We start from the raw sequence: 17,954 nt of genomic DNA, 5'->3' as shown, positions 1-17,954 counted from the left end.
GAAGGAAGTGGAGAGGACACCGACACCTATTTGTCAACACCTCTTCTCACCTTGGGAATGCAACTGGACAAATTTGAGAGCAATGTCATGCAAAACAGATCTCAGATTCCCTTGGCTTAAGATGGTCCCTTGAGTACTCTGATGACTGAAGGATACTGCACATAACAAAAACAAGCATATCATCACCCTGTGAGACCACCTTACGGGGAAATGTGTTATATTTAAAGCTTATGTCATTACTCACTTTTCTGAGAGGAGTGTTTGTGTGAAGGACATATCTGCGCATATGAAATTGCTGTCATTCACAAAGCCTAAAGAAAATGTTGCTGCTGTTCCCTGTGTGAGGTTATACAGTATATATAACATCTCACTAAGAGGATGATTTTATCCAAAAATACTTACAAAATGTATGCCCCTAATGTCATGTGTGTGTTTTGTGATCCCTGCAAGAATTTAACCTATGACCTTGGCGTTGCTAGCACCACACTCTTACCAACTGTACTGGACAGTATATGAGGAATATTATTCAATGAGATAAGGTTTTCAGTCATTCCTTCGATGCCGTTCCTCTGAAGATTGTGCATGCCTCATGTACAGACAAAAGACACAAATCTGGCCTTGAGTGGATTTTCCAGACTTCTGTCTAAGGGTGAATATTTTCATCTATGATTGTCCCAGTTTCCAGTCTATAAAAGTATGCATCTCCCTAACCAATGCCTTGTACCCCATTTACGAGAGCAAGTCTCCAGCCAAATTCTTCACACAGACCCAGACGTTGTGTGTTGGAGGCCGGCTCCATCACTCGTGGTTCTTGATTAAAGCAGAGCAGACATGCAAGCGGTGCCGTTTACTGGCATGGACCGGGTTTCCATAGCCTGCATCTCCTTTGCATTTTACTAAACGCTTATGTCATATTAAATAGGTGGCGTTCTTGGCGTTTTCATATTGTAAATGTAATTAAACAACTCAAATACTCCTACTGAAATGAAGTCATCGATGCACTGCACTGAGAAGTACTGTGAATCTTTAATCAAATACGGTAGGGTCTTGAAAACCTGAACAGATACAGACAGTAGTCAACAGTTGCCAAAGCTATAGGCCTAGTAACTGTTTAGAATAGCTAACCTTGAGGCCAATCCATTCCCTTGTGTTAGAGAATTTAAAGTGTGAGAGAATTTAAACCAAATGTGTTTGCCTCTACTGACATCTCCAGAGGCATGGGGGTCCTTAGGGCCTGTCTGTTAGGGTAGAGTTAGCATAGCTGAGCAACGTGTGAAAAGATGAAGAGAGGACTGGTTGCCACAGTGCGGTCTCTGCTGACGGTCTCTGCTGACAGACTGATGCTTTAAATAGTGGGGACCAACAACACAGGGGCCACTAATACAGGGCCCTCTGTCTTTAGGGAGGGTTAGGTGACTTAGATCACACAAACCCGAGAACATTGTACGCATGTTGGGTTTACTGGTACAGGGTCAGCTATACTTGTCTATGACCAAACTTCTGTGAAGTTGTTGCTGAAGGCATTCTCAGAGAAGGGAAGCCACCGAAACATATCAAATTCAAGAGTCAGAGGTACCTTTATGACACCAGAAGAACCTTACTTTCCATTCAAGAAAATATGCTTAATGAGTCTAAATTAAAAATTTCAATAACCGAAAAAATATACCTTTATCAACTATCATTATATTAATCAAAATCCTTATTTTAATCTTAAAGAGAATCACAGTTTTTACTCATAGAACTGGAATGAAAGGAGGAAGCTTCTACTTCATAAACAGGATTGGTCTTTGAATGCTGTATTTAGCTCATGGCCAATCACATCCCAGTCTGGTTGATGCTCAGCTCACACATCAAAGCCCATGGGGCCCCTGTGATACGATATTTTCCGATGCTCCCGTCGAACGGAAACCCGTGTAAAAGTCGTCTGAGCGGCAAGAGTCATTGAGGAGAAAATCTCATTACGAAAACAAATTAGCCTAAGCATTATCACAGCATCACAAATATTTATTTGAATGGAACTAGGTCAAGCTTTTATACACCATCCTTTAGGCTTGATCCCAGAGTGGGAGTGTTAATACTGATATAGGATCAGTTTTGCATTTTAGATCAGATGAATACAATTACAGTGCATTCGGAAAGTATTCAGACCGCTTGACTTTTTACACATTTTGTTACGTTATAGCCTTATTTTCTAAAATTGATTAAATAAAAAATGTTCCTCATCAATCTACACACAATACCCCATAATGACAAAGCGAAAACAGGTTGAAGGAATCATCCATATAGCTCCGAGACAGGATAATGTTGAGGCACAGATCTGGGGAAGGGTACCAAAAAATGTCTGCAGCATTGAAGATCCCCAAGAACACAGTGGCCTCCACCATTCTTCAATGGAAGAAGTTTGGAACTACCAAGGCTTTTCCTAGAGCTGGTCGCCCTCCAAAACTGAGCAATCGGGTGAGAAGGGCCTTGGTCAGGGAGGTGAACAAGAACCCGATGGTCACTCTGACAGAGCTCCAGAGTTCCTCTGTAGAGATGGGAGAACCTTCCAGAAAGACAACCATCGCTGCAGCCCTCCCTCCATCAATCAGGCCTTTACGGTAGAGTGGCCAGACGGAAGCCGCTCCTCAGTAAAAAGCACGACAGCCAGATTGGAGTTTTCCAAAAGGCATCTAAAGGACTCTCAGACCATGAGAAACAAGATTCTCTGGTCTGATGAAACCAAGATTGAACTCTTTAGCCTGAATGCCAAGCATCACGTCTGGAGGAAACCTGGCACCATACCTACGGTGAAGCATGGTGGTGGCAGCATCATGCTGTGGGGATGTTTTTCAGTGGCAGGGACTGGGAGACTAGTCAGGATCAAGGGAAAGATGAACGGAGCAAAGCACAGAGAGATCCTTGATGAAATCCTGCTCCAGATCGCTCATGACTTTACTGGGGCAAAGGTTCACCTTTCAACAGGACAACGACCCTAAGCACACAGCCAAGACAACGCAGAAGTGGATTCGGGACAAGTCTCTGAATGTCCTGGCCTAGCCAGAGCCTGGACTTGAACTACATCGAACATTTCTGGAGAGACCTGAAAATAGCTGTGCAGCGACACGCCACATGCAACCTGACAGAGCTTGAGAGGATCTGCATAGAAGAATGAGAGAAATTCCCCAAATACAGGTGTGCCAAGCTTACAGTACCTTGCGAAAGTATTCGGCCCCCTTGAACTTTGCGACCTTTTGCCACATTTCAGGCTTCAAACATAAAGATATAAAACTGTATTTTTTTGTGAAGAATCAACAACAAGTGGGACACAATCATGAAGTGGAACGACATTTATTGGATATTTCAAACTTTTTTAACAAATCAAAAACTGAAAAATTGGGCGTGCAAAATTATTCAGCCCCCTTAGGTTAATACTTTGTAGCGCCACCTTTTGCTGCAATTACAGCTGTAAGTCGCTTGGGGTATGTCTCTATCAGTTTTGTACATCGAGAGACTGAATTTTTTTCCCATTCCTCCTTGCAAAACAGCCCGAACTCAGTGAGGTTGGATGGAGAGCATTTGTGAACAGCAGTTTTCAGTTCTTTCCACAGATTCTCGATTGGATTCAGGTCTGGACTTTGACTTGGCCATTCTAACACCTGGATATGTTTATTTTTGAACCATTCCATTGTAGATTTTGCTTTATGTTTTGGATCATTGTCTTGTTGGAAGACAAATCTCCGTCCCAGTCTCAGGTCTTTTGCAGACTCCATCAGGTTTTCTTCCAGAATGGTCCTGTATTTGGCTCCATCCATCTTCCCATCAATTTTAACCATCTTCCCTGTCCCTGCTGAAGAAAAGCAGGCCCAAACCATGATGCTGCCACCACCATGTTTGACAGTGGGGATGGTGTGTTCATTGTGATGAGCTGTGTTGCTTTTACGCCAAACATAACGTTTTGCATTGTTGCCAAAAAGTTCAATATTGGTTTCATCTGACCAGAGCACCTTCTTCCACATGTTTGGTGTGTCTCCCAGGTGGCTTGTGGCAAACTTTAAACAACACTTTTTATGGATATCTTTAAGAAATGACTTTCTTCTTGCCACTCTTCCATAAAGGCCAGATTTGTGCAATATACGACTGATTGTTGTCCTATGGACAGAGTCTCCCACCTCAGCTGTAGATCTCTGCAGTTCATCCAGAGTGATCATGGGCCTCTTGGCTACATCTCTGATCAGTCTTCTCCTTGTATGAGCTGAAAGTTTAGAGGGACGGCCAGGTCTTGGTAGATTTGCAGTGGTCTGATACTCCTTCCATTTCAATATTATCGCTTGCACAGTGCTCCTTGGGATGTTTAAAGCTTGGGAAATCTTTTTGTATCCAAATCCGGCTTTAAACTTCTTCACAACAATATCTCGGACCTGCCTGGTGTGTTCCTTGTTCTTCATGATGCTCTCTGCGCTTTTAACGGACCTCTGAGACTATCACAGTGCAGGTGCATTTATACGGAGACTTGATTACACACAGGTGGATTGTATTTATCATCATTAGTCATTTAGGTCAACATTGGATCATTCAGAGATCCTCACTGAACTTCTGGAGAGAGTTTGCTGCACTGAAAGTAAAGGGGCTGAATAATTTTGCACGCCCAATTTTTCAGTTTTTGATTTGTTAAATAAGTTTGAAATATCCAATAAATGTCGTTCCACTTCATGATTGTGTCCCACTTGTTGTTGATTCTTCACAAAAAAATACAGTTTTATATCTTTATGTTTGAAGCCTGAAATGTGGCAAAAGGTCGCAAAGTTCAAGGGGGCCGAATACTTTCGCAAGGCACTGTATAGCGTCATATCCAAGAAGACTCGAGGCTGTAATCGCTGCAAAAGGTGCTTCAACAAAGTACTGAGTAAAGAGTCTGAATACTTATGTAAATATAATATTTAAGTTTTTTATTTTTAATAACTTTGTAAACATTTATAAAAACCTGTTTTTGCTTTGTCATAATGGGGTATTGTGTGTGGATTGATGAGGGGGGAAAACGATTTAATACATTCTAGAATAAGGCTTTAACATAACAAAATGTGGAAAAAGTCAAGGGTTCTGAATACTTTCCGAATGCACTTTATATAGGCAGGTCGGATCTGATCCTAGATCAGCTCTCCTACTCTGAAACGCTTTGTGAATGCTGGAAAAGTTATCAACACTGCTTCTAATAATCCACAGACTCCATAAATAAATGTCAATACAGATTAAATGCATTATCAAGTTACTATCATTAGGTCTATCAAGTTTTAGGATACGTTGGTAGGCCTATTGATCACAGCAGAGAAGAACATACTGTTTCAAAATCAGTTTCCCCCCTAAAAAATGGAAACAGAAGCAACTAATCGCATAACATAGGCCTACTGTAGGTACAGAGGCACAGTGGACGGTTATAAAGTAGCAGGTTGAGGAAACTTGGAAAGAATTGATTTCCAAAGTGATTAAATATAACATATTTACTTTTCTTCCAAATCACTGTAAACTTGCAATGTGAAATAAATAATAGGATTCAGCGAAATGTGAAGAAAACATCTGGCTCAGAGCAAAAGGAATAACATTCTTTTACAACACGAGCTCCTGACAGATGGTATTGTGAAGCCATTTGAAGGGACCATGACAGACACGTTTATAACTCTGTGTGTGTGTGTGTGTATGTGCGTGTGTGTGTGTGCGCGTACGAGAGAGAGAGAGAGAGAGAGCGGGCCCTGAGTGAGAGCATGTCAGACTCGGACAGTGGGGAGAGGCAAAAGGTCATTGGAGAAAAATCTCCCCCTGCTTGAGACTATCCTGCCAAATAAATGACTGTGACACACATCGAGGCATGCACAGTAACAGGCTACTTGAACGCCAAAATAACGATTACCCTCCAAAGAGCCAACATACCTGTCCCATATGTGCAGAGCTGGAGTGGAGCGAGGCGTGGAGCGTACCCAGTAGAGCTCACCTCACCAGCTCAGGGCATTCCCGGCCCAGCATGCATTTGTAGTCTACTTGTGTGCTGCTATAGCCCCTTGCTTTAGCTACTGTCATGTAGTTCACTAAATATTTTCATAAAGAAACTGATAAAACACACAGGTGCTAAATCAATGTGACTTGCAAAGATCAGGAGGACCAAGAGCAAGAGAGGGCGTGCGGTGATGTAGTGTCCACAACTGAAAAGACACGTATCCCGAGAGCATGATGATGTACTTACTATGTGCACATGCTAACAGAAAGGAATGAGGTGGGTAGCTAGCTAAGTGTGTCATTGTAGCAAAGTACACACTACCATTCAAAAGTTTGGGGTCACTTAGAAATGTCCTTGTTTTCAATGAAAACATACATGAAATTAGTTGCACAACGAATAGGAAATATAGTCAAGACGTTGACTATAGGTTATAAATAATGATTTTTAATTGAAATAATTATTGTGTCCTTCAAACCTTGCTTTCGTCAAAGAATCCTCCATTTGCAGCAATTACAGTGGTATTCCAGTTGTCAATTTGTTGAGGTAATCTGAAGAGATTTCACCCCATGCTTCCTGAAGCACCTCCCACAAGTTGGATTGGCTTGATGGGCACTTCTTACGTACCATATGGTCAAGCTGCTCCCACAACAGCTCAATAGGGTTGAGATCCGGTGACTGTGCTGGCCACTCCATTATAGACAGAATACCAGCTGACTGCTTCTTCCCTAAATAGTTCTTGCATAGTTTGGAGCTGTGCTTTGGGTCATTGTCCTGTTGTAAGAGGAAATTGGTTCAAATTAAGAGCCGTCCACAGGGTATGGCAAGGCGTCTCAAAATGGAGTGATAGCCTTCCTTCTTCAAGATCCCTTTTACCCTGTACAAATCTCCCACTTCACCACCACCAAAGCACCCCCAGACCATCACATTGCCTCCACCATACTTGACAGATGGAGTCACTCCTCCAGCATCTTTTCATTTTTTTCTGCGTCTCACGAATGTTCTTCTTTGTGATCCGAATACCTCAAACTTAGATTAGTCTGTCCATAACACTTTTTTCCAATAAAATCAAATGTATTTATATAGCCCTTCTTACATCAGCTGATATTTCAAAGTGATGTACAGAAACCCAGCCTAAAACCCCAAACAGCAAACAATGCAGGTGTAGAAGCACAGTGGCTAGGAAAAACTACATAGAAAGGCCAAAACCTAGGAAGAAACCTAGAGAGGAACCAGGCTATTCCAATCTTCCTCTGTCCAGTGTCTGTGTTCTTTTGCCCATCTTAATCTTTTATTTTTATTGGCCAGTCTGAGATCTGGCTTTTTCTTTGCAACTCTGCCTAGAAGGCCAGCATCCCGGGGTCGCCTCTTCACTGTTGATGTTGAGACGGGGGTTTTGTGGGTACTAGTGAATGAAGGTGCCAGTGTTTCTCAAACTAGACATTCTAATGTACTTGTCCTCTTGCTCAGTTGTGCACTGAGGCCTCCCATTCCTCTTTCTATTCTGGTTAGAGCCAGTTTGCGCAGTTCTGTGAAGGGAGTAGTACACAGCGTTGTACGAGATCTTCAATTCCTTGGCAATTTCTCGCATGGAATAGCCTTCATTTCTCAGAACAAGAATAGACCGATGAGTTTCAGAAGAAAGATCTTTGTTTCTGGCCATTTTGAGCCTGTAATCGAACCCACAAATGCTAACGCTCCAGATACTCAACTAGTCTAAAGGACAGTTTCATTGCTTCTTTAAACAGAACAACAGTTTTTAGCTGTTGCAAAAGGGTTTTCTAATAATCAATTATCCTTTTAAAATGATAAACTTGGATTAGCTAACACAACATGCCATTGGAACACAGGAGTGATGGTTGCTCATAATGGGCCTCTGTACGCCTATGTAGATATTCCATAAAAAATCTGCCGTTTCCAGCTACAATAGTCATTTACAACATTAACAATGTCTTCACTGGCCTCCCGAGTGGCGCAGAGGTCTAAGGCACTGCATCGCCACTAGAGATTCTGGGTTCGAGTCCAGGATCTGTCGCAGCCGGCCGCAACCAGGAGGCCCATGGGGCGGCACACAATTGGCCCAGCATCGTCCGGTTTAGGGAGGGTTTGGCCAGCAGGGATATCCTTGTCTCATCGTTCACTAGCGACTCCTGTGGCGGGCCGGGCGCAGTTCACGCTGACACGGTCGCCAGGTGTCAGCGACACATTGGTGCGGCTGGCTTCCGGGTTGGATGGGCATTGTGTAAAGAAGCAGTAGGGCTTGGTTGGGTTGTGTTTCAGGGGACACATGGTTCTCGACCTTCGCCTCTTCCGATTCTGTACGGGAGTTGCAGCGATGAGACAAGACTGTAACTACTACCAATTAGATACCACGAAATTGGGGAGAAAAAAACATTTAAAAAATAAATAAAAATTTAAAAAACTGTCTACACTATATTTCTGATCAATTTGATGTTATTTTAATGGACAATTTTTTTTTTCATTAATAAACAAGGACATTTCTAAGTGAGCCCAAACTTTTGAACGGTAGTGTATTTAAACAAAAAAATCATATCTCTTAAAAGTTTGATCCTTTTCGTTCAATTATCTATTCAATAGGCTATCATTGATTTTGGCCCAATAGGCCTGCTGACATATTACCTCTTGCAAGGGGCTTTTGGTTTTGATGGGGTTATTTTGCCTAAAAATCTTTAGGCCTACCTAGAGTATAAAAAAAATACAAAAATGACAACTCTGCATCTCTGCCCAGCCTGTCAAGAGAGGCCCGAAGGGTGTTAGCATCCACCGTGGCTCTGCAAGTGTGGAGGGGATATTCTCCACTGCTGGCCTGCTCACCAGGCACCATCGCATCAGCCAAAGACTCTGGCCAAACTAGTGTTTCTAAAAGTGATTTCAAAGGCCTAATAAGGCATTTTTCGATTCACAGACTATATGCTCAATTTATAGATAAATACACCAAAATGTTGTTTAAATGCTGAGCGCTTAATGTTCATGCCAGCCTAGTGTGTTGCACTCGCCAATGCTCCACCATGTATTTCTTTGTAGGCTATAGCCTTGAAATAATTGAAATAATAATAATACAGTCATAATAATCATTTTGGTTCCTTCTTTGGTTCCTTCTTTGTCTGGCTCCTGACCTACTTAGAGTGTTGTTGTTTAAAGCAACATTTAGCCTATTTAAAATTATGAGTGCTTTTTACTGTCACCTATTATTGTTGTTCATTCTGATCTGATGGTTTGGTTTCAATACTTCACAAACAAATGATAGGTCCAGGTCGGCACAGAAATGTTGTTGTTTCAATTGTGATTTTAATGAATGGAGCAGTTTGGCAGTTTCTCTTCCTGTGAAGCGAGGAGCGGTTCTCCCCGTGAGCGATGAGTGGGATTTCCGACCGCTCAACTCCGCTCACATGCTCTGGCATCAACTACTGACCAGACGTTCCTTACAGCCAAGTACATAACATCGCTCAGGTGCAAATTCTTTACAAGGACAGAGATTGTGCTCTTGCACAACAGACGAACAGTTTCCAGTTATTCAGCAGAAACCACCACAACAACCACATTGGCCCCTTTTATAAACTCCTTGAGATATGTAAGATACCTTAGTTGTTGGACAAAATAATACTGGAACAATACTGTATCCACATAAGCCTTTTCCTAATTGCTTTAATTATAATACGAGTTTGGGTGCACAGTAAATCTAAATTAAATCCACCTACACTGTCAATGTTCTGAAAATATCACATTTCAAAATGATTAGGTTCCTAATTTCCATATGTTCTGATATACAGTGTACAAGATATGGGAGGTCAGTGTTGACTGGTGAGTAGTGACAGATGTGTTCTATGGCTGTCCATGCCATAGAAATAGAATGGAGTAGAGTAATAATTATATTTCTATGGTCCATGCCATAGACATTAGTACAGTACCTGTCAATGAGGGTTCCATGAGGGTTCCAAACAGCAGCAGGATAGTCTTCCGGGATGTTGTCGGTGCACAGCCAGCTCCACTGGTCCTTCATCAGCAGACACATGATGTCTAGGGCCAAGTCAGCTAGGGCCAAGTCAGCTAGGGCCAAGTCAGCTAGGGCCAAGTCAGCTAGGGCCAAGTCAGCTAGGGCCAAGTCAGCTAGGGCCAAGTCAGCTAGGGCCGTCTCCACCACTGTGGACAGTGCCACAAAACACACACACACAAGTAAATGACACACACACACAAGTAAATGACACGCACATTACTAAGTAGCACGCACATTACTAAGTAGCACACATGCTAAAAACAAGCACATTTAAAACCATAGGCTCGAAGCCTTGTTTATGTATCACTATTTACCATGCATTAGCAGTGGTCCAAAGTAAAATCATTTAAAATACTAAATAGCATTCTGGCTATGAAATTTGAAAATCTCAAAACAATAAAGCCTCATGTAAGTGTTAGATATCTATTGTATGGCTTCAACAATATTGACAAAAATTGTCAGAGGGAATCTCTCAAAAAAGAAAAACCTATGATCTGCACAATGTCAAACATTGACACAACCTGTAACCTCTTGCTCCTGGAAAGATTTCTCAGCATAGACAATAAAATATTTTCTCTTTTAAATACCCCCAACAAATGTTTGCCAAGACTTCCCTCTAGTGGTGACATTATAGTACTTCAGGAGTATGCTGGTCACAGCATTCAGGTTGTTTACCTTTCACCCTTGAAATGTTCAGGAGAGATCTGGAACAGGATGTTTCAGACCTGTCTGGTCAGCGAGGGGGAGCCAGACGGCTCACCATCAAAGTCTGGCCCACATCTGAAACACGTCTCCTTCAGACAAGACAATGAGCAGACTTTAAACATGGAAGCCCCAGCTATTTGGATTCAAATAAAAGGGACATATTCATTCCAATGTCAAGTCTTGGGAGATTGTTTCCATATGAAGTCAATGGGATCACCCATTTTTTCTAAGGCCATTCACTGGATTGGAGACATAAAATATCTTACCAGTTAGAGGACCTTAACCTTCTGTGCTGTTCACCTTCCAAAACACTACACATTCATAGACAGGACCAGTCACTGAACTTAAACTAAGTAAGAAAAGTAGCAAATCCTGTTTTTATGAAAAAGTACAGTAAAAAAACAGCATTTCACAATAAATGACTCACAGACGGACACTGTCGGGAAGAACAGGAAGCAGTCATGACGCAAACATCCACTATCACGAGCCAAGATTGATGTAAGAACTTAGTTCCTGTTTTGAACTGATGGGCCAATTAACAATATTGTGAGTGGTCATGTAAGTTTAGCCATCCACCACTACTAAAACAATCCACATTTCTTGCAGTCCTTACCAGAATCTTGAATGGATGTACCTGGTAGATTATTCTGTGGGCCTCCCACTTCTCCTCTGAGGCCTGGACTGCCTTCCCTCTCAGCCTCACCGCAAGTTCCCGCTCCTTGATGAAGGCCTCTAGACCAGCTACTGACAAGCTGTTAAACCCCTGCAAAAAGAGAAGCATGACATAAACATTCATGGGTTTAAGGAGAAAAAATACTGATAACAGAATTTAATGCGACAGGCATCACTGTAGTCAAGAGACCACAGCAAAGCACAGTACTTACTGTGCTCCCCTCATCAAAGCAGTATAGCACTTTAGACCTCATGTCAGAGACATTAAGGACTGGGGTGATTTACTGGAGAACCTTAGCCAGGACCTGAAAACAGACACAAAAGCAGGTAACACAATCGTTTGAATGGAATCAAACTTCATTTCTATAACAATGCATTTCACAACCCATTTCACATAAATGTCAAGTGCATTTCATCATTAAATATTGTGTATATATATACACAATACCAGTGAAAAGTCTGGACACACCTACTCATTCAAGGGTTTTTCTTTATTTTCAACTATTTTCTACTTTGTAGAATAATAGTGAAGACATCAAAATTATGAAATAACACATATGGAATCATGTAGTAAGCAGAAAAATGTTAAACAAATCAAAATATATTTTAGTTTCCTCAAAGTAGCCACCCTTTGCTTTGATGACAGCTTTGCACACTCTTAGCATTGTCTCAACCAGCTTCACCTGGAATGCTTTTCCAACAGTCTTGAAGCAGTTCCCACATTTTCTGAGCATGGAGATCATCCGTTCACCTACTCTGCGTCTCACAAAGATACAGCGGGTGGAACAAAAATCTCACATTTGGACTTGTCAGACCAAAAGGACAGATTTCCACCGGTTTAATGTCCATTGCTGGTGTTTCTTGGCCCAAGCAAGTCTCTTCTTCTTATTGGTGTCCTTCAGTAGTGGTTTCTTTGCAGCAATTCGACCATGAAGGCCTGATTCACGCAGTCTCTTCTGAACAGTTGATGTTGAGATGTGTCTGTTACTTGAACTCTGTGAAGCATTTATTTGGGCTGCAATGTAAGGTGCAATTAACTCTAATGAACGTATCCTCTGCAGCTGAGGTAACTCTGTGTCTTCCTTTCCTGTGGCGGTCCTTGTGAGAACCAGTTTCATCATAGCGCTTGATGGTTTTTGTGAATGCACTTGAAGAAACGTTCAAAGTTCTTGACATTTTCCGCATTGACTGACCTTCATGTCTTAAAGTAATGATGGACTATCGTTTCTCTTTGCTTATTTGAGCTGTTCTTGTCATAATATGGACTTGGTCTTTTACCAAATAGGGAAATCTTCTGTATACCAGATACCTTGTCAAAACACAATTGATTGGCTCAAACGCATTAAGGAAAGAAATTACACAAATGAACTTTTAACAAGGCACACCTGTTAATTGAAATGCATTCCAGGTGACTACCTCATGAAGCTGGTTGAGAGAATGCTAAGAGTGTGCAAAGCTGTCATCAAGGAAAAAGGTGGCTACTTTGTTTAACACTTTTTTGGTTACTACATGATTACATGTGTTATTTCATCGTTTTGATGTCTTCACTATTGTTTTACAATGTAGAAAATAGTAAAATAAAGAAAAACCCTGGAATGAGTAGGCTATGTCCAAACGTTTTACTGGTACTGTGCGTGTGTATACAGTTGAAGTCGGAAGTTTACATACACTTAGGTTGGAGTCATTAACTCGTTTTTCAACCACTCCACAAATGTCTTGTTAACAAACTATAGTTTTAGCAAGTCGGTTAGGACATGTGCATGACACAAGTAAATTTTACAACAATTATTTGACAGATTATTTCACTTATAATTCACTGTATCACAATTCCAATGGGTCAGAAGTACATACGCTAAGTTGACTGTGCCTTTAAACAGCTTGGAAAATTCCTGAAAACTATGTCATGGCTTTAGAAGCTTCTGATAGGCTAATTGACATAATTTGAGTCAATAGGAGGTGTACCTGTGGATGTATTTCAAGGCCTACCTTCAAACTCAGTGCCTCTTTGCTTGACATCATGGGAAATCAAAAGAAATCAGCCAAGACCTCAGAAAAAAAATTGTAGACCTCCACAAGTCTGGTTCATCCTTGGGAGCAATTTCCAAACGCCTGAAGGTACCACGTTCATTTGTACAAACAATAGTACACAATTATAAACACCATGGGTCCACGCAGCTGTCATATCGCTCAGGAAGGAGATGCGTTCTGTCTCCTGAAGATGAATGTACTTTGGTGCGAAAAGTGCAAATCAATCCCAGAACAACAGCAAAGGACCTTGTGAAGATGCTGGAGGAAACAGGTACTAAAGTATCTATATCCACAGTCAAATGAGTCCTATATCAACATAACCTGAAAGGCCGCTCAGCAAGGAAGAAGCCACTGTTCCAAAACCGCCAATAAAAAGCCAGACTACGGTTTGTAACTGCACATGGGGACAAAGATTGTACTTTTTGGAGAAATGTCCTCTGGTCTGATGAAACAAAAATATAACTGTTTGGCCATAACGACCCAACCGTGAAGCACAGGGGTGGTAGCATCATGTTGTGGGGGTGCTTTCCTGGAGGGACTGGTGCACTTCACAAAATAGATGGCATTATGACAATGGAAAATTATGTGGCTATATTGAAGCAACATCTCAAGACATCAGTCAGGAAGTTAAAGTTTGGTCGCAAATGGGTCTTCCAAATGGACATTGACCCCAGGCATACTTCCAAAGTTGTGGCAAAATGGCTTAAGGACAACAAAGTCAAGATATTGGAGTGGCCATCACAAAACCCTGACCTCAATCCTATAGAAAATTTGTGGGCAGAACTGAAAAAAGTGTGTGTGAGCAAGAAGGCCTACAAACCTGACTCAGTTACACCAGCTCTGTCAGGAGGAATGGGCCAAAATTCACCCAACTTATTGTGGGAAGCTTGTGGAAGGCTACCTGAAACGTTTGACCCAAGTTAAACAATTTAAAGGCAATGCTACCCAATACTAAATGAGTGTATGTAAACTTCTGACCCACTGGAAATGTGATGAAAGAAATAAAAGCTGAAATAAATAATTCTCTCTACTATTATTCTGACATTTCACATTCTTAAAATAAAGTGGTGATCCTTACTGACCTAAGACAGGGACGTTTTACTAGGATTAAATGTCAGGAATTGTGAAAAACTGAGTTTAAATGTATTTGGCTAAGGTGTATGTAAATTTCAGACTTCAACTGTATATATAAACACACTTGTGCTCAAAAGTTTGGGGTCACTTAGAAATGTCCTTGTTTTTGAAAGAAACAGTGAATAGGCGACTCCGGGATGCTGGCCTTCTAGGCAGAGTTGCGAAGCAAAAGCCATATCTCAGAGTGGCCAATAAAAAGAAAAGATTAAGAAAGGCAAAAGAACACAGACACTGGACAGAGTTACTCTGCCTAGAAGGCCAGCATCCCGAAGTTGCCTCTTCACTGTTGACGTTGAGACTGTTTTTTGCGGGTACTATTTAATGAAGCTGCCAGTTGAGGACTTGTGTTTCTCAAACTAGACACTCTAATCTAATGTACTTGTCCTGTTGCTCAGTTATACATATTCTGAGTGTACAAAACACAAGGAACACCTTCCATTTTGCCCTCAGAACAGCCTCATATCGTCGGTGCATGGACTCTACAAGGTGTGGAAATTGCTCCACAGGGATGCTGGCCCATATTGACTCCAATGATTCCCACAAAACCCAGCAGTGTTGCAGTTCTTGACACACTCAAACCGGTGCACCCTGGCACTTACTACTATACTTCATTCAAAAGGCACTTCACCCTCTGGATGGCTCGCATACACAATCCATGTCTCAGTTGTCTCAAGGCTTACAAATCCTTCTTAAACCCATCTCCTCCCCTTCATCTACACTGATTGAAGTGGATTTAATGGGTGACATTAATAAGAGATCATAGCTTTCACCTGGTGAATGTCATGGAAACACAGGTCTATATATTCAGGTTTGGACAAATGACTTGAAACATGTAATTACAGATTACATCACAATTAAAGTAATTAGTAAAATAATTGTCAAAATTAGTAATCTAATCTGATTACTTTTGGATTAACGCCTTGGTAAACCAGCATCTGCTTCGTCAATTTATGTTGCAAATGATCAAGCCCATCTCTAAAGTTTTAATGCATGCTTCCCAGTCGAAACAGTTTGTGCATATATTATGACAACATTTTGCGACGTTTTGGTTCGTTTGGTGTTCGGCAGGAGTTCTTTTTTACTGTTTGAGCACACCAAATGTTTTCTTGAGGCTTGTCGAAGTTCGGGAGCCGAAGTCTACGCCCCTTTGTTGGTGATTGGTCAACAGTAGGGATTCTTCAATGAAGTGTTGTCATTCAACGACAGACGACTACTTTTCATGCACATCTTTTCACTTGAGAAATACTGCATTCAAACATCTTAGTTAGATGTCAAATAGCATGACTAAGACCTCCACTCCAAAAACATCCAAATTAACTGCAGAGCAACCTGAACTTATGTATTCGGATGCCTTTAGTCTGCCAACTCAACTCCTGAATCCTTGAGCAAGTGCTGTCTCAACTTCATAATGCATATTCTTGATGAAATGGCATCACTAAAATGACAGCTTTACTGTCAACTTCCAGAAATAGCTTTTCCAGCGCTCATTCTTTGATTTCGAAATTATAGGCTTACACCCAGCCACCAAACAGAATGTGGCCAGTAAAATAGGAAATGGTCATTTGAATGTCTGGCCCTCCCTTCATATAACAGTCTGGTATGCTGTCTCTGCCTGGCCGGCTCCCCTTTCTCTACTGCGATTCTCTGCCTCTGACCCTATTACGGGGGCTGAGTCACTGGTTTACTAGTGCACTTCCATGTCGTCCCTAGGAGAGGTGTGTCACTTGAGTGGGTTGAGTCACAGACGTGATATTCCTGTGCGTTGGAAGAGATCTTCGTGGGTTATACTCAGCCGTGTCTCTGAGTAGTAAACTTTGTGGTCTGTTGATATCCCTCTAGTGGTGTGGAGTCTGTGCTTTGGCAAAGTGGGTGGGGTTATATCCTGCCTGGTTGGCCCTGTCCGGGGGTATCGTCGGACAGGGACACAGTGTCCTCCGACCCATCCGTCTCAGCCTCCAGTATCTATGCTGCAATAGTCTATGTGCCGGTTGGCTAGGGTCAGTCTGTTATATCTGGTGTAATTCTCCTGTCTTATCCGGTGTCCTGTGTGAATTATAAGTATGCTCCCTCTAATTTTCTCTCTCTTTCTCTCCTCTCCCGGAGGACCTGAGCCCTAGGATTATTACTCAGGACTACCTGGCCTGATGACTCCTGGATACCCCCGTTCCACCTGGTCGTGCTGCTGCACCAGTTTCAACTGTTCTTCCTGCAGATATGGAACCCTGACCGGTTTCACCGGACGTGCTACCTTGTCCCAGACCTGCTGTTTTCGACTCACTCTCTCTCCCGCACCTGATGTCTCAACCTCTGAATGCTCGGCTATGAAAAGCCAAATTACATTTACTCCTGAGGTACTGACCTGTTGCAGCCTCTACAACCACTGTGATTATCAACTTTGTCACCATCCATGTTTCCGAACGACAAGACTGGAAATATTTTCTTTGGTGCTTTCACATCTAAACCATGTTAATAAGATCAGTTAGAAGCTGTACGAAAGACACCCAGTCTAGTTCCACATGACACATGGAACTAAAACTTCTTGTCATTGTTCAGATAACAATACTTACTTTTGAGGAATTTTCGCAAGTCTGATTTCTCCTCCAAGCGGGTCTGTAGGTTGAGAAACTCACTATATCGCCGGTTGACCGTGTGATAGGCAACTGGCTGGATAGACCCTGGGTTATCAGAGTCCATTGCTGTTTCATCCTGAAAGACGTATGTATTAACACAAACTAAACTAGATTAATATAGACTAAAATAATCTCTAAAGTTCTATTTCCACTTTTTCTTTCCTCTACTCAGTGTTCTGGCCTTAAGACCAACACATATCATCAATGATCAGAACAAGTTGTGTTTCAGTAGCCATTTATGAAGATACATATGTAACCTAGCCTTTTCAAACCAAAAACATGTAATGTTCTCCATACATCAAACAACAAACAGAGTCACCTTGCAATAATAACTCACCTTGACCGTGTAGAGTGTGCGAGCCGGTGTGACGGTGCTCCTTGGCCATGATGGTTCCGGGGATGCGGAGATTCTGGATGATGATCGGGCTTTCGCGGCTGCTGAGGGGCTTGAAGCTGAAGGAGGGCAGGGTCACCATGGGGGAGGAGGTCTGCAGAGGGGGCTTGCAAAGATTAACAGGTTCAGCCAGTCAGGATCCAATAGTTTCGTAAAAAAGGGGAGAAGGACATTGCACGTGATGAGCTCTCCGACCACAAACCTTCCTGTTCGGGTTTCCAGGTGAGGCAGAGGGACAAGGATATGCAGCAGCAGGTCAACAACAGCCCTGGTGTAGTTCACCTCCATGGCCGAGCTCTTCACAGCAAGGTGAGGTGTGCAGACCCGGGAGTATGCTTTCCAGAGGCTGTTCTCTCCATCCGGTTGCTTCTTCAGCTAAGCCATGACATCTTTGGCTCTCAGGTAACTCTG

General features: G+C 42.1%; 1 protein-coding gene across 4 annotated transcripts in view; it reads right to left on the bottom strand.

The window, feature by feature from the left end:
* Window positions 1-17,637, bottom strand: part of LOC112266099 (sorting nexin-19-like) — a 36,630-nt gene extending 18,993 nt beyond the window's left edge. Inside the window, exons 1-6 of one of the 4 annotated variants that reach the window (XM_042296077.1) lie at window positions 17,487-17,637; window positions 17,087-17,225; window positions 11,570-11,662; window positions 11,299-11,448; window positions 10,656-10,774; window positions 9,895-10,126 (exon numbers count right to left, since the gene is read on the bottom strand). In XM_042296077.1, coding sequence (XP_042152011.1) covers window positions 9,895-9,998 — 104 coding nt within the window. In that variant the 5' untranslated portion in view covers window positions 9,999-10,126; window positions 10,656-10,774; window positions 11,299-11,448; ... (1 more) ...; window positions 17,087-17,225; window positions 17,487-17,637. Of the gene's footprint in view, window positions 1-9,894; window positions 11,449-11,569; window positions 11,663-17,086; window positions 17,226-17,486 lie in introns of all 4 variants that reach the window. The other 3 variants (XM_042296078.1, XM_042296075.1, XM_042296076.1) reach the window with 3 other exon arrangements.
* Between the last annotated feature and the right edge of the window lie 317 nt (window positions 17,638-17,954).

The sequence above is a fragment of the Oncorhynchus tshawytscha genome, linkage group LG13 (assembly GCF_018296145.1).
Source record: "Oncorhynchus tshawytscha isolate Ot180627B linkage group LG13, Otsh_v2.0, whole genome shotgun sequence".
In the NCBI taxonomy this organism is placed as follows: domain Eukaryota; kingdom Metazoa; phylum Chordata; class Actinopteri; order Salmoniformes; family Salmonidae; genus Oncorhynchus; species Oncorhynchus tshawytscha.
Note: the sequence above shows the minus strand (reverse complement) of the source record. Positions and strands in the feature narration are given on the sequence as shown.